The sequence below is a fragment of the Amblyomma mixtum genome, chromosome 7 (genome assembly GCF_055824585.1).
Source record: "Amblyomma mixtum isolate Tamu chromosome 7, ASM5582458v1, whole genome shotgun sequence".
NCBI classification, from domain to species: Eukaryota; Metazoa; Arthropoda; class Arachnida; order Ixodida; family Ixodidae; genus Amblyomma; species Amblyomma mixtum.
In genome coordinates this window covers 141,222,696-141,248,584 of record NC_143018.1, presented here as the reverse complement: position 1 = coordinate 141,248,584, position 25,889 = coordinate 141,222,696, and the positions used below count along the sequence as shown (strand labels likewise).

Below are 25,889 nucleotides of genomic sequence, written 5' to 3'. Positions count from 1 at the left end.
CCCACTGCAAGACAAAGGCCTCTCCCATGTCTCCGATTAACCCTGCCATGTGTCAGCTACAGTCAACCTATCCCCGCAAAATTCGTCCCCCCACTTAACTTTTTGCCCTCCCCTGCTTCGCTTGCCTTCTCGTGGAATCCACTCCGTTACCCTTAAGGACCAGCGGTTATAATGCCTTCGCATTACATGCCCTGCCCAAGCCCACTTCTTCCTCTTGATTTCAACTAGGATGTCATTAACCCGCTTTTCATTCCTGGCCCACTGTGCCCTCTTCCTCTCCCTTAACGTTGCACCTATCATCATCTCTTCCATAGCTCGGTACGTTGTGTTCAATTCAAGTTGAACTCTTCTCGTTAGCCTCCCCGTTTGTGCCCCACAATGGAGGACAGGTATGATATTGCTGTTATACATTTTGCTCTGGAGACCCCGCCGCGGCCGCTCAGTGGTTACAGCACTCGGTTGCTGACTTGAATGAAGCGATTTCGATCCTGATCGCGTCTGTCGCGTTTCAGTGACGTCGAAAGGCTAGAGGTCCGTGTACTGTGCGATGTCGGTGCGCGTTAAAGAACCCCAGGTGGCCGAAATTTCCGGAGCCCTCCACTACGGCGTCCCTCATAGCCTGAGTCGCTTTGGGACGTTAAACCCCTATAAACCCATAAACCCAACTTTTATCTTGAGGGTTGTTGGTAAACTGCCATTCATGATTTCGCATAATGCGAAACTTTACTACACTCTTAAAAAAAGATGTGAAAAGAAGGTAACGTAACGATTCATGCTATCTGAAGATAAACGAACTAACCATACTCTCCGCTTTCACCCACGTGGAGATCATTTGTCTTTTTCGCAAAATTTCCACTCTTTTTACTCCTTACGGCCAGCGCTGAAGTAGTTCTAGTTTTGGTTCACGCCATCTTTGGTTTAGTGAGAAATCTAAAGCCCCTCAAACTTCTTAAACTAGCGATCTCTCACCTCCCCACCTACGCTTCCTTCTCTCGTTTTGATGCTGAAACCTCTACCTAGCCAGCAAAAATTGCGTCCAATGTATGCCTTTGGAGGCGCAGGACGATTGCGCCCAGCGTAGCGCAGGATAAAAGAGCAAAGGGTGACTGCGGGGCGACATTCTTCAAAGGCTACACTACTTAACTAGGTTAGATGGGCTTTAGAAGCCACAAGGCATACCCAGATGCCCTGCCTCGGGAGGCCTTCAAGATGTCGCCATCTGAACATATCAAGAGCGTCGGGTTAATTTTCGTCTTAGGAAAGAAAAAAAGGAACCATAGGGCTACATGCGTGCAGCTTACCCCTTCATCTCTCATGTCCCCCGCCTCCCCCCTTCCGCAAGTTCACGGACCGAAGGACGGAGGGACGGACGGACGGGCAAACGAGGCTGAACCCTTTAAATCGGGTGGTGGCTCAAGCCACCTAGACTTGACTCGTGAAATTTCGTTCTTGATTTTCGCCATCAATCAGAAATCTTCCCCGGCTTACTTAGAACTCCTTTGCCGACACCATGTTCGGTTTCCGACCCAGTAAGTCCGCACAAGACATCCTTTTACAGCTTCATCACGAGGTTCTCGAACCCATAGAACACCCACACAACGACAAAATAGTCCTAGCCCTCGATCTCAAGGGTGCGTTTGACAATGTTAAACACGGCATCATACTAAAGCACCTTAGCGAGACCAACAGTGGTCCTCGTACATTCAATTACATCAAAGATTTCTTAACAGACCGCTTGGCCTATATACGTATACAAGAGACCGAGTACGGCCCGTTTGAGATGGGAACGCGGGGCACACCACAAGGCGCTGTGTTGTCCCCGCTTCTCTTTAACATTGCTATGATGTATCTCCCGGCACAGCTGGCGGCTGTCGGCGGTGTTCAGCATGCGCTGTACGCCGATGCCATCACCATCTGGGTCACTACGGGAAACATAGGAGAGATGGAGGAATGCCTGGAAGCAGCGGCGAGCATAGTTGACCACTATGCCACGTACTGCGGCCTCCAGTGAAGTCTGCATTTTGCATATTCGATCTTCTCCGAAATGCAAAATCTCCGTTCAGCTTTCTCTCGCAAGCGGCCCCATCCGTGAAGCGAAGGAGCTACGAATAATCGGTCTCTTCATTAATCAACATCGTAAGGCAGACACAACTCTTGCCAAACTCCGCAAAGTCGGCGACCAGGTGGGCCGAATGGTTCGCCGCGTTTAAAACAAGCGAGGAGGGTTGCGAAGTAAGGATGCGATGCGGCTCGCGCATGCCTTCGTAACTAGTCGAGTACTGTACTCGACTCCCTACCTCCGCTTACGGAAACATGACGAAGATCACTTGGAGATTGTACTCCACAAAATTTTCAAGAGAGCCCTCGACCTCCCGATATCCACTTCCAACGCGCGACTCCTCGCGTTGGGGGTGGTGAATACCTATCGAGAACTCCGCGAGGCGCATCTCGTTAACCAATACACGCGTCTCGCCCAGACCGTGTCCGGTCGACGCCTCTTGGACCGGTTACATATCAGACATGATCACCATACCATGGAACGGGTTCGAGTGCCAGAACTGTGGGGAAGCGCCCTCTACGTTCGACCCCTTCCGACTAAGATGAACAAGGAGGACCTAATGTCCGGCGCCAGGCGCGGGCGAATGCCCTGCACCGCCACTATGGCTCAAAGAAACACGTCTTCTACGTCGAAATTGCAGGCCCCTACCGCTCCAGGGGGGAATGGTACACGGCAGCAGTCATACACGAGGGAAAACAGGTGGACGGCCTCTCGTTCAGAGCACCCAACTCAACGCATGCGGAGGAGGTGGCGATCGCCCTCGCAGCCTCCCATCCCGACTCTAAATTCATCCTCACAAACTCTCGCGGAGCCTGTCGTAACTTTTAGTTCTGTTGGATCACTCCACTCGCTCACCAAATTTTACACCGCAGTACTCGCGACGGCGATCCAACTCATCGCTCAATCATATGGGTCCCCGGCCACCAAGGCATGCCAGGTAACGAAGCCGCCCAGGAGGCAGCCCGCGGACTCACTCACCGGGCAGCAGGCGTCCCTTGGGAGGAGCTTAACCTAGATCACAGCCCTCTCCTCTCTTTTAAAGACATTACTGGGCACTATCGTGCCGAACACCGGCGATACCCAGTTCCTATGAAAGGACTGGGTAAAGTTGGTGAAGGAATTCTCGTCAGGCTCTTTACAAACACCCTGCTGTGCCCGGCGGTTCTCAAGCACATTAATCCTTCATTTGACGGCCGCTGCTCGTTCTGTGGGGAGGTGGCCGACACCTTCCACATGGTTTGGGCATGCAGAAAAAATCCTTCTCTCCCCCCAATCACCCCTTCCCCTACCCGAGAGGACTGGGAGGCGGCCCTGCTCAGCTCCCAGGAACTATCGGCCCAGCAGGCCCTGGTTCGGCGGACTTGTGTAGCGCTCTCGACCAACGGGATCCCGGAATGAGGGACTCCGCCTAGTATTGTAAGGGGTGAGACCCATTAGGGGCCTCTCCCCGAGCACCTCTCTGTACATTACTAAATAAATGCTTTTCTCCTCCTCCTCTACCAGTTTAAAATATATTTGTCCTTCACTGTTCTTAAGCACCATAGTTTTGAATAAATCAGCCCCGCTGTTTTGATCTGTAGGGTGAAGCTCTTTACAGATAAGTGTCAAATGTTCAGCCGTGTCCTCCTCTCCAGAGGCACCGCGTAACGTGCCAGTCTCGTTGTACCTGACTCGATATGTCTTAGCCTGCAGAACTCCCGCCTTAGCTTTGGTCATTAAATATTTGTCATGCTCTGTCAGATATTCAGCACCATTATTTATCCACATCCCAAGATGCATGTACCCATCCACTGCCTATAGCCTGATCTCCTGAATTCTATGATTGCTATCATCATCCCTAAATGTCATGGCTGCGGATGTTTCCATTCTAGTACCCTAGTCTCTCTCCCTTTGTACCTCAGATGTCCATCAACTTCTGCAAATCTTGCTTGTGCTCCTGCATTGTGCTCCTTGTTCCTGCATTGTAGTTCCATTTAAACATGACCCCCGAGGCCGGATATCGTTCCCACCTCCTTGGGCTCAGAGCTTAGCACCGCCGCGGCGAGTGCCGCTGGCGAGCAATTGAGCGTTACGGCGCTTGAAACAGCAAGAGAGACTTTGTGTATGGAACGAGAGACGTTGAATGCACAGCCTAACATGGAAGGAAAGTGTTTGAACGCAGCGGCATTTAACACTAGCGAGCCGAGTGGCGCCCGCCGAAAATGTGTCAAAGAAGAGGTAGCGCTGACAAGGAAGCTGGGCCCTTCGCCTCGGTCGGACTCGTCGCCACCCCGTCGATAGGCACAATTGACACATCTTTTAACAACTGCGGTAGAGGTCGTGCAGTCGACGCGAACTACCGCGATATCTTGCCCCCGCATGGGCATATGATACATGCAGATGTTGGTGAGTTGCGACTCCAAGGGTTCCTGAGCATCCGCAGGAACATCCCCGCAGGGGATGATGGTGAGCAGTGTGTCGCCACAGACCTGAACACCCTCGCTTAGCCTTGCGTGACTCAGCCTTGTGCGGCGAAAAGTAGATCCTGGTGGCTGAGCTGATACCGAGTGTTTGGACCTTTATGGCCCCTCGGCGGAGGCAACACACCACTTTGGCTCCCGGTTCCTGTAGACGGCACCACTGGCCTGAACCAATCGAGGAAAATCAGCAGTCGCCTTTTCTTGTCCTCCCCTTCTTTCTTCTTTCTCACAACTTTCCTACCTCGCCCTTCCTTCTTTTTTTTTCATTCATGGCGGCTAGGGTTAACCCTGTGTGGCGGACTACCCTGCGTTTCGTCATATTGGATTTTATTTGGGGTGTACCCAGTAAAAAAACCATAGGGTCCAATTGAGATTTCCAATTGTACCCAACTGGATCCAATTGGATCCAAATGGACCCAATTGGACTCAGAAAAACCAATTGGGTACCCAACTGCTTTCCCTAATTCCAACTGGTTTCTGAACTTCCATTTGGACTCAGGAATCCAATTGGGGATTCCAACTGGTTTCTGCACTTTCAACTGGACTCGGGAATCCCATTGGGGAGTCCAAATGGTTTCTGAACTTTCAACTGGACTCGGGAATCTCATTGGGGGTCCAGATGGTTTCCCTCGTTCCAACTGACCAGTACAATTTGTTCTCTCAGCTTCCAATTGGGGTCCAGTTCGCTCTGCCCTTCCCACTGATTTATCGAACTGGTTCGAAGGACTCCATTGGCTTCATCATTTTTGGCTGGACTGCCCCGTTGGTGCCCTAGCTGTGTTCCAAACTAATGGTCAAATTGTGTAAAGAAAGAATTGGTTCTTATTAACAAGTATCTAGTCCGCTAGTCAGGTCCGCTAGCCTTGCTCCAAATGAACCTTCCACAGCACACAGTAAGTGAGCCAGTAGGAAGGTCCAACTCGTTGCTTCTGTTGGTTAAAGATGCACGACTGGAAAATTTCCAATTGGAAAAAACCAATTGGAAGCCAAAGGCTGCCTTGATTGGGATCAGAATATTGCTCTCTATGAACACAAAACTGGGAAGTAATGAGGTCTTAGTAAAAAGATAGCTGCTGTATCTACTGCATTAATTTAATCATTTGAACTATCACTGGCGGCAAGAATCAATGAAATAACTTTGCTCAATGGACAAGCGCCACTGGCTCCAGCAGCAGTGTCTCATGAATGGGATATATAAGTTAGAGCAAAAGTATGTTCTGTGTATATATATATATTCACTTTGCTTGTGCTCATTCTGTGTGATATTGCAGGCTTCTTTGTCTTGACTTCCTGAAATGCTTGCAATTATCACAACTTCAGTTCCCATGTAAAAATGTTAGCTCTAAACCACGGTGTAAAAATATTCCTACACCGTGCTCTAAACGCACAACGTCTGATAAACTCCTGTGAGAAAATCCATTTGGTTCTACGCCCTTCAAATCAAACTGCAACTGAATGTGAAATGAACTAACTCGTTGGTTTTAATCAAAACACGTGCTCTGATGACGTAGGCCGAGAAAGGTCTACTGGATCAGACCAAACGAGGTCTTTCAATTGGGGTAAACCAAGTGCATGCCCAATTGGAACTGAACATTTGGTGTCGGCCAATTGGAGTGGTCCAAATGGTATTTTCCAATTGGTATTCCCTAAGGGTGTCGAAAACACTTTTGGAAATATCCAATTGGTTCTAGTTGTTAATTTCCAATTGGCACCCAATGGTTTTTTTCGACTGGGTACAGCTAGCGTGGGCAGGACTTTCGTGCAAGTTCCTGTGCCGTCCCCTCGTCGGGCTCTATGGTGGACGGCTGGCACCGTGCCCGAAAAACAAGGAATCATCATTGTTTCCCATGCAACCAAAAATGTGCGGACCGATGAAACTAAGCAATTCTTTCAAAGAACAAAAGTTCTTTATAGAACGAAACAGCAGAACTGAAACGAAGGACCAGAAAAAGAGACAGGAACACGTGTGTTCTTGTCTATCTTTTTCTGATCCTTCGTTTTAGTTGCGCTGTTTCGTTCCTTAAAGATGCAATACCAACTCGCCCACTATGCTATGTTACAACAAAAGTTATCCCGAGGGACGCTGTGATACATAGTGAAACTGTAAAACCAGCCCGAATCATTTCGCCGTCCGTTGCCTCCAAAATTATGACCGACGCCCTAGGTATTGGCTTCAACGTTACGAAGCTAGCCAACGGCGGCCTCCTCCTTGAGATCCCAGATAATGTTGAATGCTCCAAAATCGAAAACAGTGACCTTCGGAGAGATCCCTTTCTCCATCAGCTCCCTTAGATCACTAAATACAGTTAAAGGTGTAATCTCAGAACACCATTTCCTCACTCTAACGGAACAAGAGATGTTGGAGGGCCTGAAAGACGAGAACGTGTCGGATTTCAAACGCATCAAAATCAGAAAAGACGATAAGGAAACACCAACAAAGCACTTAGTCCTGACTTTTCCTCTAGCTAACTCCCAGAAACCATACAAGGGGGATACATGAAAATAACTGTCCGACCGTACTTCCCAAAATCCCAGAAGGTGCTTCAAATGTGAAAGATTCGGCCATGGCTCCTAGAGCTGTCGGGGCCGGAAAATCTGTGCCAAATGTGCATCAAATGACCATGAATCTGTACAGTGCAACGCAGCACTGAAGTGCGCTAACTATAATGAGGACCACCCGGCGTACTCGAGATCGTGTCCATCCTAAAAGAAAGAGATGACTATCAAAACCAAGGAAAATATAATATTCCAGGAACCAAGACAACGATTTACAGAAGCGCAAGGAACGTTCCTGTCCACAGGAAAAACTAAATTCGCCGATGCGGTGCGACGGGGCAGGACACCACACCGGCCTACGGTTCCTGCCCAGGCCGCACACAGTGAGCCTGAGGCAGTGCCATCCGCGTACCCGGCAGACGCAGCAAAGGCTGCCCTGCCCGCCTCTGACAAAGGGCTGCCGGCTCGTGGGTCGGCAGCCGGCAAGGCTTCTCCCAATCGGAAGAGGCCTAAAACTCATGCTCATGCAGCGACTCTGTGGTCCTCAAGTGCAGGCGATGGACGCAACGTCAAGTTCGCCTCTGCTTCAGCGGAAGGGTAGCTCTCTTGCGCAAAAAAAGGAGAACCCCAATAACGGCCCAAAAACTCCCGATATCTAAACTTTTTAACTACACTCCCTAAAACTCTTTAACATGACGTTTTTGATTCATCGGAATTGTAGTGAATTTTTAAAAACTGCAGCGATGTAAAAGATATTTGGACGCTTTCCCCGATCGTCCTATATCTACGAGAGACCAACTTAGGACCTATACAAAAAAAATGTTTTCAACAGATATAAAGCCTTTCTGCGTGACCGAGCGCAAGCAAGTAGGCTGTCGGGAGGGGCTGCTATTGTTATCTATGGCTGTGTTGGAATCCACGAAATAAATCTTAACACCAAATATGAAGCTCTAGCAGTCACCATCCTTCACTTTAAAACAGCAACAAATTGCTCGGTATATCTTCAGCCACATCAGTAAGACTACATGACTTAGAAGCACTTTTTGAACAGCTGCCAGTGCCATATCTGGTACTGGGGGATTTTAAGTCACACACTTCTTTTTGGGGCAGTAAACAACCAGACACTAGAGGCCATAATTTAGAAGATTTTACCCTGTGCATTAACGTTTGCCTGCTGAATAAGGGAAATCAACCGTGCTGCTCTCCGAGCCCTGGAAAATAAGCTGTTTTGATTTATCTTTTAGATCGCCTCCTGTTTATGCCGATTTTAAGTGGGATGTTTCCGATAATCCGTAGGGAAGTGACCATTTGCCTGTCAGTATCAGCCTATCATCCTGACCGTCAATGATCCCTACAAAACCTCGCTGTTGGAAGCTGCATTTGGCTGACTGGGCGCTTTTTCCAGAGAAGGGGAATCTAGAGAAAGTGTTTCAGATGATAGCGGCATGGACGAACTGAATGAAATGTTCACGACTTTTATATTCACTGCCGCACGGCTGTATATTCCTCAATCCTCGAGAATGGTGCCACAAGACCATAAAGTTTGGTATGCGCAGGAATGTCGAGAAACGAAAAACAAACGAAACAAAACTTGGAACATTTTTCGTAGATACCGAAAACACGAAAACCTTATCATTTTCAAAAAGGCGAGAGCACAAGCACGGTATATTCGGCGCAATGCCGAGAAAACAATGGAAAGTTTGTGTCTCCTATAAAGAGTTCAGCCACAATGAAAATAATGTTAGCGCAAGTTAGAAAACTAAATGGCAGCTACTTACCTGTCCAACTCCTGTTTTTGACAACACCTGATACACAAACAATTATAAGGGAACAGGCAGCCATATTGGGAGAGAACTTCGCAGCTGTTTCAGGTTCTTCACACTATAGCCAGTCAGTTTTAAAGTAGAAAAACTCTCCGAAAAACAAGTGCTCCCAACATGTACACGTGCAAATTAAACATAAAGTAGTCTAATTACCCTCCAAGAAGTCAATAGGGTACTGTCTGTCGGCAAAAAAAAACGGCTGTGGGACACTACAAGACACCTATGAAATGCTTGCCGATCTTTCGCAGCCAGCCGTAGAAGCACTCGAATTTCTTTAATCAAACATTTATAACAGGAAAAATACGCAACGAGTGGAAAAGCGCCACTACAGCACCATTTCTGAAACCTTCAAAGCTGTCAACCTCTCCTAGTAGCTATAGACCAATAGCTTTTACAGGCTGTTTCACCAAATCTTTTGAAAATCTTAATATCAGATTTACTTTTCTCCTTAAATTTCGAAAACTTCTTGAAATGCATCAATGCAGTTTTAAAAAGGCATGCTCAACAAATAACCGTGTAGTTCGCCTCGAAAATACGATGACAGAAGTTTTTACGCAAAACAGCACTGTCTTGTCGTCTTCTTCGATATGGAGAAAGCATGCGACATCACGTGGAGGCTTGGGATTCTCCGCGACCTTGTAGAACTAGGCATCCGCGGCAGCATGTTAACCTGCCTGGATGATTTCCTGTCGAACCGCTCATTTTAAGTACGACTAGAAAGAGCCCTTTTCAGGTACTTCGTTCAAGAAAACGGGATTCCTCAGGGGTGTATTTTATGCACAACACTCTATGTTCCAAAGATGAATTCCATCAACGAAATAATCCCGAAGTCAATGATGTATTCAGTCTACGTTCACGATCTTTTAATAGCCTGCACGTCCTCGAACGTACAATATGCGAGAGAAAAATACAGTTCATAATTAAGAAACTAGAGACATGGGCAGACAATAGATTCCAGTTCTCACCGCAGAAAACAGTGGGTGTTCTGTTCACAATAAAACGAGCCCTGCAAACCAACCTCATCTTACTTCTAAACAAAGCCAAACTACCTATAAAAAATGAAGAAAGTTTCAAGACGCTACTTTTGACAGAAAACTAACATTCCTAACTCATAATAATTGGTCTTAAAAAGAAAGCCTCTCGATGCTTGAACATACTTAAAGTACTCTCATAAAAACACTGGGGTTCACATAGAACGCGTCTTTCACAAATTTATCGCTGCGTAGTACGTTGTACCTTAGATTATGAATGTATAGTTTATGGGTCAGCTAGGCCACCGCATATTAAACGACTGGATATGGTACATAATTTTTGTTTGCGTCTCTCCACCGGTGCATACAGGCCGTCACCCAAAAACAGCCTTACAGACAGAAGAGCTTATTTCACATGCTCGTACATTCTAAAAATCCGTTCGCCGCGAAAGCGTCTATGTTACCCTATAGCTGCAAAGTGCACATATACAACACTGCTTAACAACAAACCGCAAGTTACCAGGCCACTGCTCTGGCGATTTGAAGAGATATGCCAGGATCTTGGCATACTAAACACATTACCTGGTATTGAGCAAAGACGAGATCCATTTCCTCCATGTTACAAAATTGCAATTTGTGATTTCACTATTACACACTTTCGTAAAAAACAATCTCCACGACAACATAAAATACAAGAATTTCTTGCACTCGACGAAGAGGACAGTACTTCTGGTTTGGTTTATTGGGGTTTAACGTCACAAAGCAACTCAGGCTATGAGGGACGCCGTAGTGAAGGGCTCCGGAAAATTCGACCACCTTGGGTTCTTCAATGTGCACTCACATTGCACAGTACACGGGCCTCTAGAATTTCGCCTTCATCGAAATTCGGCCGCCGCGGCCGCCATCGAACCCGCGTCTCTCCGGTCAGCAGCCGAGCGCCGTAACCACTGAGGCAACGCGGCGGGGCGACAGTACTTTTACAGCTTTTTACACAGGTTGTTCAAAAATAAATGTTTACGCTGGAAGCGCACTGCCACAATAAAATTGGAATGAAATGGTAAGGCTTGCAGAGTGTGTATTCATCTTCATTGCCGAATATAAAACGCCATCAGTGTAGCCGTAGAAAAAATTGTAAAGGAGAACCTCTCAAGAAGTATTATTTACATTGACTCACTAAGCTTACTTACAACACTTCATACTAAAAACGCAATTACTCCGCTGCTTGGCGACATCATACACAACATAACCGCCATAGCTCAAGGACAAAACATATTAACCCTGCTGGGTACCGAGTCATGGCGGAATTAAAGGCAACGAGAGAGTAGACATGTGTGCTGCTCAAGCTGGTGGCAAGCCGATAAAGAAAGCAAATCTACCTTTTAAGGATTGCATGAAGTTCGTACACCGTAAATTAAGAACAAAATGACAATCGGCTTGAAGCTATGGAGCAAACAACAAACTATACTTGGTAAAGCCAGTTTTAGGTGAATGGAAGCCACGTCTGCACCAAAAGCGCTTCATAGAAGTTATTTTATGTCGTCTTCACATAGGCCACACACATCTTGCACACAACATTCTATTGAGAAATGAAGACAAACATGTCTGTGAAATATGTGAAGAACTAACAGTTAATAACATTTTATTATCATCTACGAAAGTCGAAAACCTAAAGAAAATATATTGCACAGAGTTTTATAATAAACAAATTTCTTTACACCCAATGCTACTCAAGCGATGGTTTGGTTTATGGAATTTAACGTCCCAAAGCGACTCAACCTATGAGAAACACCGTAGTGAAGGGCTCCCGAAATTTCTGCCGCGTGGGGTTTTTTTGGCGTTCCCTGACATCGCACTGTACACAGGCCTCTGTACTTTTGCCTCCATTGGAGAAGATGCAATTGTCGACATCTCTAGTGTGCTTTGCATTTTGAACGAAACTGGTTTCCTCGACAAATCCTAAATTTTTATCCACCGCTTCGCTTCTGCTTCGCTTTATTTTTCACACACCTCAGCCACCTTCTCACTGCTGCAGAAAAACGCTGATATTTTGTTTTATTGGTTGGGAGGCGCAACACCCTTGCCAGTCAAGGATGGCTGCTGAGATTACCCGACCATTTTTTAAAGCTTCTAATAATACCCAATCATAAAATTTCTCTCCTTTTCACTAGGTAATACAAAACACTGTTTTAGGCCCTCTACACCAGTGATATTAATATTTCTGCAAAATTCTGCACACAACAGTTTCCCTATACCTTGAGTTTGCGCATGATGGCCTGAGTTGCCTATCTGCTATAAAACCCAACACAACACAACGTGATATGTTGTATATGGTGACGAAACGACGAAACCTCCTGTTCTTCTGAGATCGTCGCTGGTCACGCGGATCGCAAAATACCGAAATCACCGGAGGTAGCCTAGCGCACCGTCTCTCGATGAGAAAAGCTACGAAAACAATTTTACTGATTGCCACAAAGTGCGTACATGCCTTTTTTTTTTCTTTTTTCTTCTCCGACCAAAGTGGCCACGGCGCCGGTTGTATGCGGGCATGTCGCGACGCAGCGGCGATGATTTTGCTTCCCCCGCGTGGGCGGTTGACCTCTCGCGACGCTGGGGGGTCAAGGCTACGCCGCCCCCTCCCGGGATTATGGTCGGGAAGCGAGCGATTGCACTAGGGGGGGGGGGGGGGGGGGGGGGAACGGGAAGCGGCCGGTGAATGCCCTAGCACCCGTCCCAACCTTGGCAAGTTAGCATCGCTCCTCGTTAGGACCACACCTTTCCTTCGCGTCCCCTTCAGTTCTTCATGTTTCTTCTCCCCCCTTCTCAACATCTGTAAATCGTTGGTGCACGGGGCGGAGAGGATTTGGTTGCTTTTATTTGTCTTTTTGTTGTTTCTCACGGGAACGCGGTGGCGGGAAAACCGCGAGCGAGGGAGTTGGCCTGGAGATTTCGGTGCGTGCGGACGTGTGTGAGGTCAGCCAGGGAAGTGGTCGGCAAGCGAGCCTAGGCGGCGTCTGACGCGTAGAGCGCGGCGACGGCGGCCCCGAAAGACGCGTGGAAGACGCGTGACCCGTGCCCCAAGTTCGCCCGTATCCGCAACCCCCCATCAGCACAGCGCGCTTCCGCAGCCCGACGCTCCCTGCTACCGGACCTTGCCACTACGCAGCTAAGCCACCGTTTCTCGCCACTCGCTCTGCTCTTTTCTTTGTTCTGTCGCTGTGCTCGTCCTATTCTTTGTACATTGCTTTAATCGTGTAGCGTTACTGTATAGTCTCGCCCTGTTGTTTTCCTCTTCTTGTTAATAGTTGTTTGTGTTCTGATTCTGTGTTATTCGTGTTTTGCCTGTGCATTGCCGCTATTTTGTTGGGCTTTGTTTTGTAACTTTTTGTTGTGCTGGTTTGCCCAAGTATAAAAGTGTTTGATAAGTAACTTGCCTACGCCTCATGCCTCCGGTCAACGGCTAATGAGGCGTGGCCCCTATCGCCGGTCAGCAGTCAAACCTCATCTTCCGCACGCGGGGTGGAGAGGTTTGTCGCTCCTCCCCCTCCGAATTTACGGAGAGTGCAGTAGTGGGCAGGTTGGCCCGAATAATTATAATTTCGGCGCCAACCAAACATCAAGCCGCCCACAATATCGTGACACTGATGCCGGATGCTTCAAGACTACAGTGCGGCTACCTTAGTTTAAGCCGTACTTAAGTGTGCTACATCTTTTCTGCAATGAATTTCATGCTTGCTTGAACTCTCGACAGCAAAATAATGCCGTAAATTTCCTGAGTTCTGAATGCATAAAAATCTAACCGGCAAAAGCATGAGAAGCTGTAGTAAACTCTTTCGCACTGATAATGCCTGGACACTGTGTATTGCATTGCGAGATTTATCATATTAGTCGCAAGAACGCATTGTTTTAGTGCGCACAGTTTTCACTGTTTCTAAATTTTGACCAGAACAACTTATAAGTAAAAAATGTACCTAAGCTCTTTGTGGCCCATTTTATAGCACTTAAAACTGTAACTGTGTCCTGGCACATGCCATAATGATTTTTATCCCTACTCATTCTCTCCGTCTCTTCAGCCATTGGAAGCCACCGCATTAGATGTGACAGCTGTCAGCTACCAAGTAATGCTCCTAAGTGGCTGTGGCTTCAAAGGCGGTCCCGGTAAATGCCAGAAAAGCCAAAACAACGCACGTGATGGAAAACGGAGGTTACGAAACAAGACGCCAGGTTTTAAAACAGCGATTGGTCGAAACTTTCTTACGTCATCAAAGGAGGGAAAGTACAACACGTTAACCAGTAATAGACAGTACTGGTACTTACAACTACACCAACTACACGAAAATATGACTTAATTATAGAATAGATATAAAAGACAACAGCATAAATTACAACAGCACTGAGGCAGAATTGGAATAGAATTGCAATGCTTTTGCTTTAATGGCACGTATGCTCCTTAAGAGTCACCGCAAACTTATTCTATTCTTTCACCTGTCATTTCGTTCCATCTGCATGATTGCCAGCCGTCCACTGAGATAGCACAGCTTGCTAGTTTCAGGTTTGACGGCGCCGGCAAAGCTACCATTTCCTATGGGGCAAAAGAGTGAACCATGAATTTAAACCTTACAAAATACGGCTCACAACTTGCAAATGGTTTATAACAGCTAGAATTTTTTCGTCCGTGGGGGTCGAATATTCTGGGCAAACCGATACGCATACAGCTGTTTATCCAAAAAAGTAACTGAACTCGATTCCCTTCCCCTTCTATTCCTATTCCAGGCTGGAGCCTGACGTGACGAGCGACGAAACTGTGTGGGCCAACGCCTTGGCGAGCGTGCCCTTCCACTTGGTGCGAGAGGGCATGGACCAAATGGTCGCGCAGAGGTTCCTGGCGGCGAGGAGCTTCCGAACAGCGCGCAGGTGAAGACGCATCTGCATGCTTTTCACTCAGTACAATCTTCAGGGCCGCTGCAGTATAAATGTTCTTCGGCAATTTTATTTAACACGAAATGCTCTGAGGTCCCAATGTCGGCAAGCTAAGGCGAACGCCGCACAGAACTGGCTACGAGAAAAAAAACACACACGAAGGAACGAATATGCAGACGCATCACGTTCCTTCGTTTGCTATCTCGTATTTCAATAAGTTCACAGCGATTCCCTTTATTTGCCACAATTAACTACGAACCTACTGTTATTCAAATTTGTTACTGCACAACATGTTTATTCTTTGTGATGTGTATTAGAAGTTTTTTCTCCTGTGCATTTACCGCATTCATTTGTTATATTTTCGGACTTCATAAATTCCAGTTCCCACAATAATCCCAAGTGAGCCCTGAAGGCGTTCAAAATTATTAAATAAAGAAATGAACAACGAACCATTTCCCATTATTGCCTTGTTAGCGTCGTATAAAAACAGCGGTGAACATAAGGCTCAGCCTGGACACGAATTCATCCGAATTTCCCGACTCTTTCTATCAAACTTTTTTTTTTTAAATCCCTACGTCATGGCCTCAAACGCGATTCTCACCAGCGGCGGCTCGTTTCCCGAAGCCTAGACACCTCAGGCATCGCCGTAGCATCGATCATTTTGTGGTGTATATGGCATACAGCACTTGCCACCTGCTAAATTATTGTCACCATCCTTGATGTGGGCATTCCGCGATCACAACTGATCACCCACAGTACCGCTACCACCGTGGCCGTGCAACAGAGCCCAGCCATTCGAATCTTTTACTATGTCGTCGAAGACAGTTTCATGTGGTCGTGCCAGAAGGTTGAAATGCGGCTAACGCCAATGTTTGGCTCGTAGTTTACTGGTGCCTATCGACACTTGTGACCCTTTCTTTTTCGTTTGTTTTACGCACACACCTGCCTTTAGGACTGATGTCGTAATTCTTCCACGAGTCGAAAGAGGGCTAATAGGTGGTCTTTTAAAAGAGTAATTCGCTTGAGGTAGACTTCATTCGTGCGAATATGTTCACAACCCCCATCATCATCTTCACCATACTCAGGATGTATATTAACTCGTCAACGTTAAAGGCCCCGTTACCGAATCTAAAGTGTAGAATGACTTTACCCATACATGGCGATTACCCCATTACGCTGTCGCGTCATACTCTTAAGGCGGAGCTTAAGTGTTTCTACCAATTTTTGAAGATGTTAACTATACACTTTCTGTGGCTGCCGGGAAGAATACTGTAAGGGATCGGTAGTGTACGCGGGGTCATCGGGAGCGGTAATCCTCCCTCACGACCCCGCCAGCTACCGTCTTCAATGGACGCCACCGGCGTGGGCGCTCAAAGCGAAGCGTCTCCTTTCTCGGAACGCGGCCGCTCGCGAATGCGCCGGGAAGTAAGGGTGTTCCTCGCCCCGCGTGTATTTTTGCGCGAAGGAAAGGATGTTTTACCTCGCACGTGCGGGCACGACTGGGTGTTTGCACTTGCTTTTCTTTTATTTTTTTTTTATTTTTGCGAGGAACGGAATGTTTTACCTCGCACGTGCTGGCACGTCTGAGCGTGTGTGTTTGTTTTTACTGGTATTTTGTGGTGGAGAAGGTGATTTACCCTACGGAAGCTGGAGTGCTGGCCATGCTCTCGATGAACCAATCATGTTAGTAGTATAACATGATTGGGTGCTACTAAAGGTGGGCCGGGCCTCTAGATCTTTAAAACCGGGCCCCGGAGCCGGAATAAGGGTTCGGCGAATAAAATGTTTTACAATCAAGGGTTCTGCGCTAAGGTCAGGTGCTATGCATCTTCGGCTATACCGAGTAGGGGCCTCCCCTAGTGTTAGCCAGATCCACTTTTTGGTTGTTTTGTATCTTTGTTGCTTAATATCTCTTTTTCCGCTAAATTTGTCTCCAGTGCCTAAATTTGTGTGATGTAAATATCTGTATATAAATCTTCAAGTATTCCCTTTCTTTATCTCTGCGTTCCAACTCATCGGAAGACCGTCTCTGACGGGGCACCCCTGGTGCGAAGATAACGATTCAGTCTTCTAGTCTACAAACCGTCTCTGGCGTGGCACCTCTGGTGCAAGGAAGAAGAACCTGAACTTCACTGGCGCAGTCGACGAGGATCCTGCGGCCATCGGAAGACGGCGCAGGAAGAAGACTGAAGGCAGGAAAAACGGCGACGACAAGGCGACAGGTCAGCGTTCGAGAACGGACCTGCAGGCAGATACAGCGGCAAGGACCACGGCTGTAGTCCAGCGACGCGAGACTGCGGCCGGTCAAGGAAAGCAGCGCGTCAAGAACTCGACGGTCACCGGCGGGTCACAGCAATTTACGACAACGTGCACAGGACCAGCAGCGTGCGACAGCTCATCGCAGTGTCCGATGAAAGGGGCGGTGGACTCCGACGCCAAGGAGCTGGCAATGCGGATCGACGCATCGAAACAGTGATTTCCTTCGTCGCATTGTTCACGTCCCTGTTCATGTGTTCGAGCCGGTAGGACACCTGAGGGCTACAGACGGCGGTATGGAGGGTTATCCATGCCGGCCCACACTCGACGTGAGGTACCGAGTAGAATTAGCGAAGGCGCGCTTAGCTTATTTTCAGGCTGAGCTTGCAAAAGTAAATGGTGGAAAGGCTCCGCTACGCGAGGAAAAACCTCAGGATGTTAAATGCGTCTTGAAGGTAGTAGAAGCAAGACGCCAGCAGGTAGATCTCGAGATCTCTAAGCTCAAGGAGTCTAGAAGGGCTAGTGAACTAGCCAGGGGGAACTGCTCCGTGTCCCGAGAGGTGAGGCCGCCTGTGCTGGAAGACAAAGGCTTGTGCTTGTCAAGCACAGGTGAAGGAAAGAGCAGTCAGGTCGCTGTAGGCAATCAGCCGATATGCGGGAACACCTCTTCGTTCGGTAAGGCCGCAAAAAGCGCCGGAAGTGCAAACGAAAATCCCGAAGGGCGCGAAAATGTCACAGCTTTTTCGCCACTGCGAGTGGCTAGCAACGAAAAGGAGCAACCAAATTCCAATGTTCTGGGGGCAATCGAGACCAAGCTGTCCGATAACAAGCAGGACAGCGGTCTAATTCCTGCAGGCTCGATTACTGAGAAGGAGACCCCCGACACGGAGCTAGTGACAGGTGGAAATGTAACGTTGCCGCAAACACACACTGTGTCGGCCATAGGGCATGAAGAACCTAGCGTTGCTGATGGCAAGAGCCTTTGATCCGAGGCACAGAGCGGAGGTGGGCCTGCTGGGCCGACCGGGCAGAGCACCGCGCTACTGTCGAACGCACCCGATGTGTGTCTGGCCAGGTCATTTGAGGACCCGGAAATGAGTGGCGACTTGCCACAAGGCAAATTAGGGTCATGTGACTGCGAGGGAGCTCATGGAGCAGACGATGCCGCGAAGCCGGCAAGCGCCTATCAAGCAGGGAGCGGCGATTTAAATGTTTACCCGTGCAGGAGCGGGGCAAATGGCTCCAATTGAGGCGAAGTAACAGGAGGCAGGGGCGTAGCTTTCACACTGAAAGTCGGTGTGAGTAACAGTACGTTTCGTGCTACCGGTCGCCGAATCAAGAGTAGCAAGACTGACCGCACTGGTACGGTTAGACTGGCCAGGGGCTGTGCTCCTTACGCAGTACGCTGTTCGTACTGGGGCGCCGGAGAGAGCGTGCCCTTAAGGGCGTTGTGTGGTCAGGGTTTTGGACCTATCGAGTATCAGGACGTTTTCGATCCTGGGGGGCAGCAACTTTTGAGTTATCGCCTCGTTGTGGGACCAGCCTAATGAGCAGATAGACTGTTAGGCGTTAATCGTGTCGATTGAGACACGTGGTGGCTCTAACGCACACAGGGACGCTCGGTGCGACTAAGGAGGCTCACGTGGCCGCTTACGGACCCCATATCAGTGCTACTGATCGCTCCAGTGGCGAGTGTCGGTGCGTGTGTGTGCTCGTTCGTGAGCAGGACGAGGGTGTGCATGCAGGTGCAATAGGTCGCAGCGCGAAAACTTGGACTCCGTTATACAGCACACAGCAAGCATGCCACCGTTTGTATTTGAGGGTGCATTTTGTTTATGTTCCTCGTCCTGCGAGGGTTTTGTTGGTGCCAGTGCTGATGTAATTAATAATTAAGTGCTGCTGTACGTACGTCTTCTCAGGGCGATTTCATGAGTTCGACCGATCCCTTCTTTGTTGTAATTCTAAAAGTGGCATTTGAGCCCTTTGTAGAATCTTGGGTAGGGCGTGTAAGGGATCGGTAGAGTACGCGGGGTCATCGGGAGCGGTCATCCTCCCTCACTACCCCGCCAGCTGCCGTCTTCAATGGACGACACCGGCGTGAGGGGGGCGGCCGGCGCGCTCAAAGCGAAGCGTCTCCTTTCTCGGAACGCGTCCGCTCGCGAATGCGCCGGGAAGTACGGGTGTTCCTAGCCCCGCGTGTATTTTTGTGCGAAGTAAAGGATGTTTTACCTCGCACGTGCGCGCACGACTGGGTGTTTGCACTTGCTTTTCTTTTTTTTTCTTTTTGCGAGGAAGAGAATGTTTTACCTCGCACATTCTGGCACGTTTGTGCGTGTGTGTTTGTTTTTACTGGTATTTTGTGTTGGAGAAGGTAATTTACCCTACGGAAACTGGAGTGCTGGCCATGCTCTCGATGAACCAATCATGTTAGGAGTATAACATGATTGGGTGCTACTAAAGGCGGGCCGGGCCTCTAGATCTTTAAAACCTGGCCCCGGAGCCGGAATAAGGGTTCTGAGCTAAGGTCAGGTGCTATGCATCTTCGGCTATACCGAGTAGGGGCCTCCCCTAGTGTTAGCCAGATCCACTTTTTGGTTGTTTTGTATCTTTGTTGCTTAATTTCTCTTTTTGCCGCTAAATTTGTCTCCATTGCCTAAATTTGTATGTAATGTAAATATCTGTATATAAATCTTCAAGTATTCCCTTTTTTATCTCTGCGTCCCAACTCACCGTAAGACCGTCTCTGACGGGGCACCCCTGGTGCGAAGATAACGATTCAGTCTTCTAGTCTACAAACAGTCTCTGGCGGGGCACCTCTGGTGCAAGGAAGAAGCAGAACCTGAACTTTACTAATACTTCTTATGCCCCTTCTGTTTCTCACTACTTGCATGCAAAGTTGAAAATATATTCATTTTATATATGTTGTTACCGCCTTAAGGAACTCCCACGACGGAAGAGAAACGTCAACGCAGAGTTCTCAATGCGACAGTTGGCAGTAACCCAATACATGCGCAAAAATCGATACCCAGAATAATTTCATTTGTACATTTCGGAAGCACTGCAAACTCCGCCGTGAATGCCATTCTGCCGAGGCACACCATAACACAGCACATTCGAAGAGGGCGCCACAGCTTACCGCCTGCGCCATGAAAGTCCACATTTCGGTCCCGAAGAAACATATCTTTGCGGTCTAACTGGTTCTTTAAGCGGGTTAACAGCTGAGCTAGTTGGTTTTCAGACATACTAAAGTATTTTTGGCGCAACGGGGACACAACACAAGAAAGACGACAACACGGGCGCTTACTCCAACTCTTTAATCAGGCGACAGCATACGAAATATATAGCCCTCCCAGCGCATGCGCACGCGTACAATGCACCCAGATACAATATGCATCAATCTTTCACAGTAGGCGCGACAAAAATTTTTGCTCAGCTTGATATAGAAAAACAGAAGTTTCACTAACACAGCTCAGACCTGCATTTTTGATATAAAAGGCTTCCAGAATTTCACGAGCCGTCTGATGTCTACCTCTGCCCAAAATCCTCACCTCGCAGAACCGTGGTTTGCAATTGTTGCAAGCCATACAGTGCTCAATAAGTCGCTGGCCTTCATTATTTTCAATATCTTTTGCGTGTTCCCTAAGTCGGTCATTCACGCATCGTCCCGTCTGTCCAATATAGGATTTTCCGCAGGACAACGGAATTTCTTAGACAACGTTGGTGGGACACTTCACGAAACGCTGGCCATGCCTCTTCTGGCAGCCGACTTTTTTGGCTTTCGCAAGTTATGCGACGGCTGAGCTGAGCAAACTTGAAGGGGGCAGAGAATGCAACCGCTACTTTAAACTGGTTTGCGACTTTCTTCAGGCTGTGAGTGACTTTGAGGATTTAAGGTACCACTACAGGCCTCTCATTTTCCGCCGGTTCATTTCTGCAAACGCCAGCATTCATCTTCTTCCGGAGCCTTTTTGGCCACAGGGAGCAGGACCGACTCAGGGAAGCCGGCTTCAACAAGCCTGTCTAATTGATTATTAAAACTAGCTTGCATCTCATGCACGCACGATTTCTGGAGTGAGGACTCCAAGCAGAGGGTTGCGATGCTCCTCTTCACAACCTTTGAGTGGGCAGAATTAAAAGTCAAGAGGCCCTTTTGAGCACGAGGGGAATAAGCCCAGCAAACGTGTCCATCTAAAAACTTTAGCTGTAAATCTAAAAACTGAAGCATGCCATTATTAGGTAGTTCAAAAGTAAAAGTTAGCCCTTTACCGAGTATTCTAAAATCATCTAAAATACCATTCACGGTTGCCTCAGTCGACTGAGTCAGTTACTTGTTTAAAACAGTTAAAAAGTCGTCCACATAACGGAAAACTTTAAGGACCTTGTCATTGTTAGTATGTTTAAAACGATCGTGTAAATAGCGATCGATAAATGATAAAAAGATGTTGCAAAGTACAGGGGCTATGCAAGGGCCGATGCAGATGCCTTTCTTTTGCAAATAAGGTTCTTAAACGAGAAATTTATAATAGAGATAGTGGCGCCCGTATCCACTGAAGCCAGTGTGGGCACACCATCCACAACCATAAGAACCGTGGTCTTCAGCATAATAACTGGTGGAGGAAATTCCATAGGCAGCACACAGTCTCCAGCGGCCTCACCTCCAGCGGCCGCGATAACTAGTTTTCTGGGGAAAGCGATCAAGTCCGTCGCCGCGATGACGAACGGTGCGAGGAGAAGGAAGTCGGAGGAGAGAAACTGAGTTCGGAAGTTGCAGAGCGACTGTGTTGTCCGTTGGACCGGGAATAATCGCTCGAGGTCGATGGTCATTGCCAATGATTATTTGTCGGAGCACGGTTGACAAGTCGCTCGTAGCTAGCTGGTAAACGGCGGGGTCTGTGGCAAGCGATGTGCCCCTCGTTGCCGCAGCGGTGACACACGGGAGCGGTGCGACTAAGTCCTTGTTCCCAAGAAGACTGCGAGGCAGGACACAATTATTACCCAAATGCTTCTTCGGGCCTTCTGGCTTGGCGCCGGAAAGAAGGTGCTCGTGAATGGTATTCATAGCCGGGATAGTGGCGTGATTGGAAGTCAGCCAGGAGTGAGTCGTAGGAATTCGGATGACGAGGGCCATCGAACCTTGATGTGAGTGCATCGGGGCAGGCGCCAGTGTGAGCGGCATACACTGAACTAAGCCCGGGCATCGAGAGGACTATGAAGGGAGAAACGGGCAAGTCAGATGGCACAGAGGGTGCGCACCGTGCATAGGGCTCAAAACTCTGAAGTTACGTGCAAACGAGCTTTCGGATCGCCGAAGATAGATCCATGAAGCTGTCTTCAACGCTGGCAGACGTTGGGAGTTTGGCCAAACGCGCAAATTTGGACGTAATGCGACAAGTTCTCAACGTCTCGGATGTGTGGACATTCCGAATGATATCCCATCTCATTCTAAGTCATCTCTTGTGATCAGACCATTGTAAACATCGTCGGCAATGCCCTTCAGAAGATGTCCAGCTTTATCTTCTTCTGACATATGAGTGTTCGCGGTTTTAGATAACCTCCTCGATATATGTTGTGCAGGTTTCGCCCGTTAACTTGAGCCCGGTGTGAAAGCATTTGTTCGGCCGTCTTTCGTCGCGCCAGGGTGTCGCCGAAACACTGCCGCAATTCGGTAACGAAGCATTCCCAGGCTGTGAGGGAGCCCTCGCGATTCTCACATCAAACTATAGCAGAGTGAGTAAGAAAGAAAACCACCCTGGCAAGCTGAGCGGCAGCGTTCCATCCGTTATAGCGGCTGACTCGTCGGTAGTTGATCAAGCACTGTTCGACATCTTCGCCTGCTGCTCCCGCGAAAATCCGAGATTTCTGATAGTGCTGGGAGGAGCCGTTCGTTCAGCATGTAGGCCGGTTGGCGGTCTGGACCGCAGTGTTACGTCGCACTGCTGATGGCTCCTGGGCCGGATGCATGGTGCCTGTCAGCGGCCCCAAGCCGATAAAGTGACGCCTCCGGCGAGGCTCGTCACAGCTGTGCCGTTGATAGTGCCTGGGGATCGTTGCATGGCTCCTCCACCACAATTTTAAACTCGTAACTTCACAACATGCCATGAAGACACGGCTAGCGGGAAGCAATCCAAGTACCGCAAGGGAGCGTCGTTGTTGTAGTTGTTGTTGCTGCCTCAAAAAAGATGGCACATACCCACGGTGGGGAATTGGCCATGGTTTAGTTGAACGGGCCAAACACACTTCAACCTCCTCGTTCTTGCTTCCGTTTTAGTGCCCGTCGTGGGCCTTCCTCAAGATCGTAGCAATATAGGTATACCCTTGGGGCGAATACCATTGCTAGTCACAGGAAAACAGCTTAGCTCAACAATCACAGTAACCCATGCAGATCTCTCAACAAAAAGATATAAGATTAATAATCCTGCCACTTGCAAGTATCTCTACTCGCTCTACACTATTAGCTTTACTTCATGCAGCCTATTCTGGCGTAAGAAATCACGTTAAAGCTTAATTTATGAAGTCAGATGACCCGCGTGCCTTTCTCATTACAGCACACATGAGCCAGCTTCTTCACCCCAAACGCTCATCTTAAAAGCACTCGGTCGTTCGCTATGCCGTATAATGAATTCTACTTGTGGAGTTCAACACGAACAGTACCAGGTTTCTTTTTTTTCTCAGTTATCACACTGAGTCGCGAAACAGAGCGCCTAAAGGGTAATCACTTCAGCGCACCGATACTGCAATGAAGCTTAAGGAAGAAGTAGGTGAGATGATCACACTTGAACATAAACTGATTTTGCACAGAAGAACTACACATCAAGGTAGAGCAGAGAATTCACTGGTCCCAGAGTTGCACAACTGTTTTAAGAGGACGAGCTGCATCCAACATCATCATCATCAGTCTGACTACGCCCACCGCCGGGAAAAGGCCTCTCCCATGTCTCTCGAATTAACCCTGTTCTTTGCCAGTCGTGGCCACCGTATCCCCGCAAACTTCTTAATCTCATCCGCCCTCCTAACTTTCTGCCGCCCCTGCTACACTTGCCTTCTCTTGGAATCCACTCTGTTGCGCTTAACTAACTCCGTTACGCAAACTAACAGCTTATAAATCCCTGGTCAGGCCGGTTCTTGAATACGCGTCAGTGGTGTGGTCCCCTCACCTTGTGCATGATAAAGATAAACTTGAGTCGATACAGAAAAAAGCGATTAGATTCATTTTTAACCAGTACGATCGCAACTTTTCCTCTTCACTACATTACCATGTTTATCACTGAGTTCCCTCGAGCATCAACGAAAATGTGACCGGCTTGTAATGCTACACAAAATAGTGCACAAATCCATTTCTTTAGCTGCCCTCATTTCATTCCCTGGTCGTACTGCACGTGTGACCCGCCGCACCGAACCCATGAACATCACACCATTCAGATCTTTCCTTGATTGCCACAAATTTTCTTTTTTCCCGCACACAGTTGAGATGTGGAATTCTCTTGATGGTGCGTTGCGACAGCTTCCACCGGCGCAATTTGTAAAACAAGTGCCTCTTCATGTATTATGATTTCTTCTTTATGTAACCACTCCTGCTATGTCTCGAACCTGAGACAGCAGTATCTGTAAATAAAAAAAATAAAAAAGGACCAGCGGTTATCTTGCCTTCGCATTACATGCCCTGTCCAAGCCCATTTCTTTCGCTTGATTTCGACTAGGATGTCATTAACCCGCGTTTGTTCCCTCTCTCACTCCGCCCGTTTCCGATCTCCTAACGTTACACCTATCTTTTCTTTTCATAGCTCGCTGCGTTGTCCTTAACTTCAGCTGAACCCTCTTTGTTAGCCTCCACGTTTCTGCCCCATAGGTGAGTACCGGTAAGATACAGCTCTTGACGGTTATTGGCAAACTGCCATTCATGATCTGAGAGAACCTGCCATATGCGCTCCACCGCATTCTTATTCTAGTTATTTCCCTCTCATTATCCGGATCGGCTGTCACTACCTGCCCTAAATAGACATATTCTCTTACTACTTCCAGCACCACGCCATCAATTGCGAACTGCTACGTTGAACATTACTCTGGTTTTATGCATGTTAATTTTTAGCACCACCGTTCTGCTCTGCCTATCTAACTCATTGATCATGCTTTGCAGTTCCTGTCCTAAGTGACTTCTCCATTAACTCTTATCCCCAACTGTTCCCATTTCAGGCACCGGAATACCTCCTGTAAACAGGCGGTGAATAGCATTGTCGAGATCGTGTCTCCCTGCCTGACACCTTTCCTTATTGGAATTTTATTGCTGACATTATGGAGGACTATGGTAGCTCTGCAATCGTTATAAATATCTTCCAATATTTTCACATATCACTCTTCTACACCATGATTCTGCAATGCCTGCATGACATCTCATGCTTCCACTAAGTCAAATGCTTCCTCGTAATCAATGGAAGCTATATATAGGGGTTGGTTATATTGTGCGCATTTCCCTATTGCCTGATTTCTAGCGCGAATATTGTCTATTGTCGAGTATCCTTTACGAAAGCCCGCCTGATCATTTTGTTGATTGAAGCCTAAGGTTTTCTTGACTCTATTAGCGATTGTCTTAGTACTTAGCTTGTAGGCAACAGGCAGTAAGCTGATCGGTCTGTAATTTTTCTAGTCCTTGACTTCTCCTTTCTTATGAATTCAGGTAATGTTAACGTTCTTGCAAGCTCCTGGTACGCTCGAGGTCACAAGGCATTGCGAACTGCATCCCTCCTTGCTTAAAAAATATCGTGGTGCCCTCTCAGACTAAGCCTCCTCACTTCGCCTTCCCCGCATGTGACTGTCTTTCTCTGTGTGGTTCACCTCGTATTTTTGAGTAAACTAGTCTTATAAAGGCGTTCTGCTTTCACAAGGCCACAGTTTGTTGCTTGAAGTAGTATTC

The 25,889-nt window shown here is 47.9% G+C and overlaps 1 protein-coding gene across 1 annotated transcript in view; it reads left to right on the top strand.

Annotated features, from left to right (window-relative positions):
- Positions 1-25,889, top strand: part of LOC149337733 (putative sodium-dependent multivitamin transporter) — a 188,487-nt gene that overhangs the window by 111,400 nt on the left and 51,198 nt on the right. Inside the window, exon 7 of the mRNA XM_089553492.1 lies at positions 14,579-14,719. Within this exon, the coding sequence (XP_089409618.1) occupies positions 14,579-14,719 (141 nt within the window). The remainder of the gene's footprint in view (positions 1-14,578; positions 14,720-25,889) is intronic.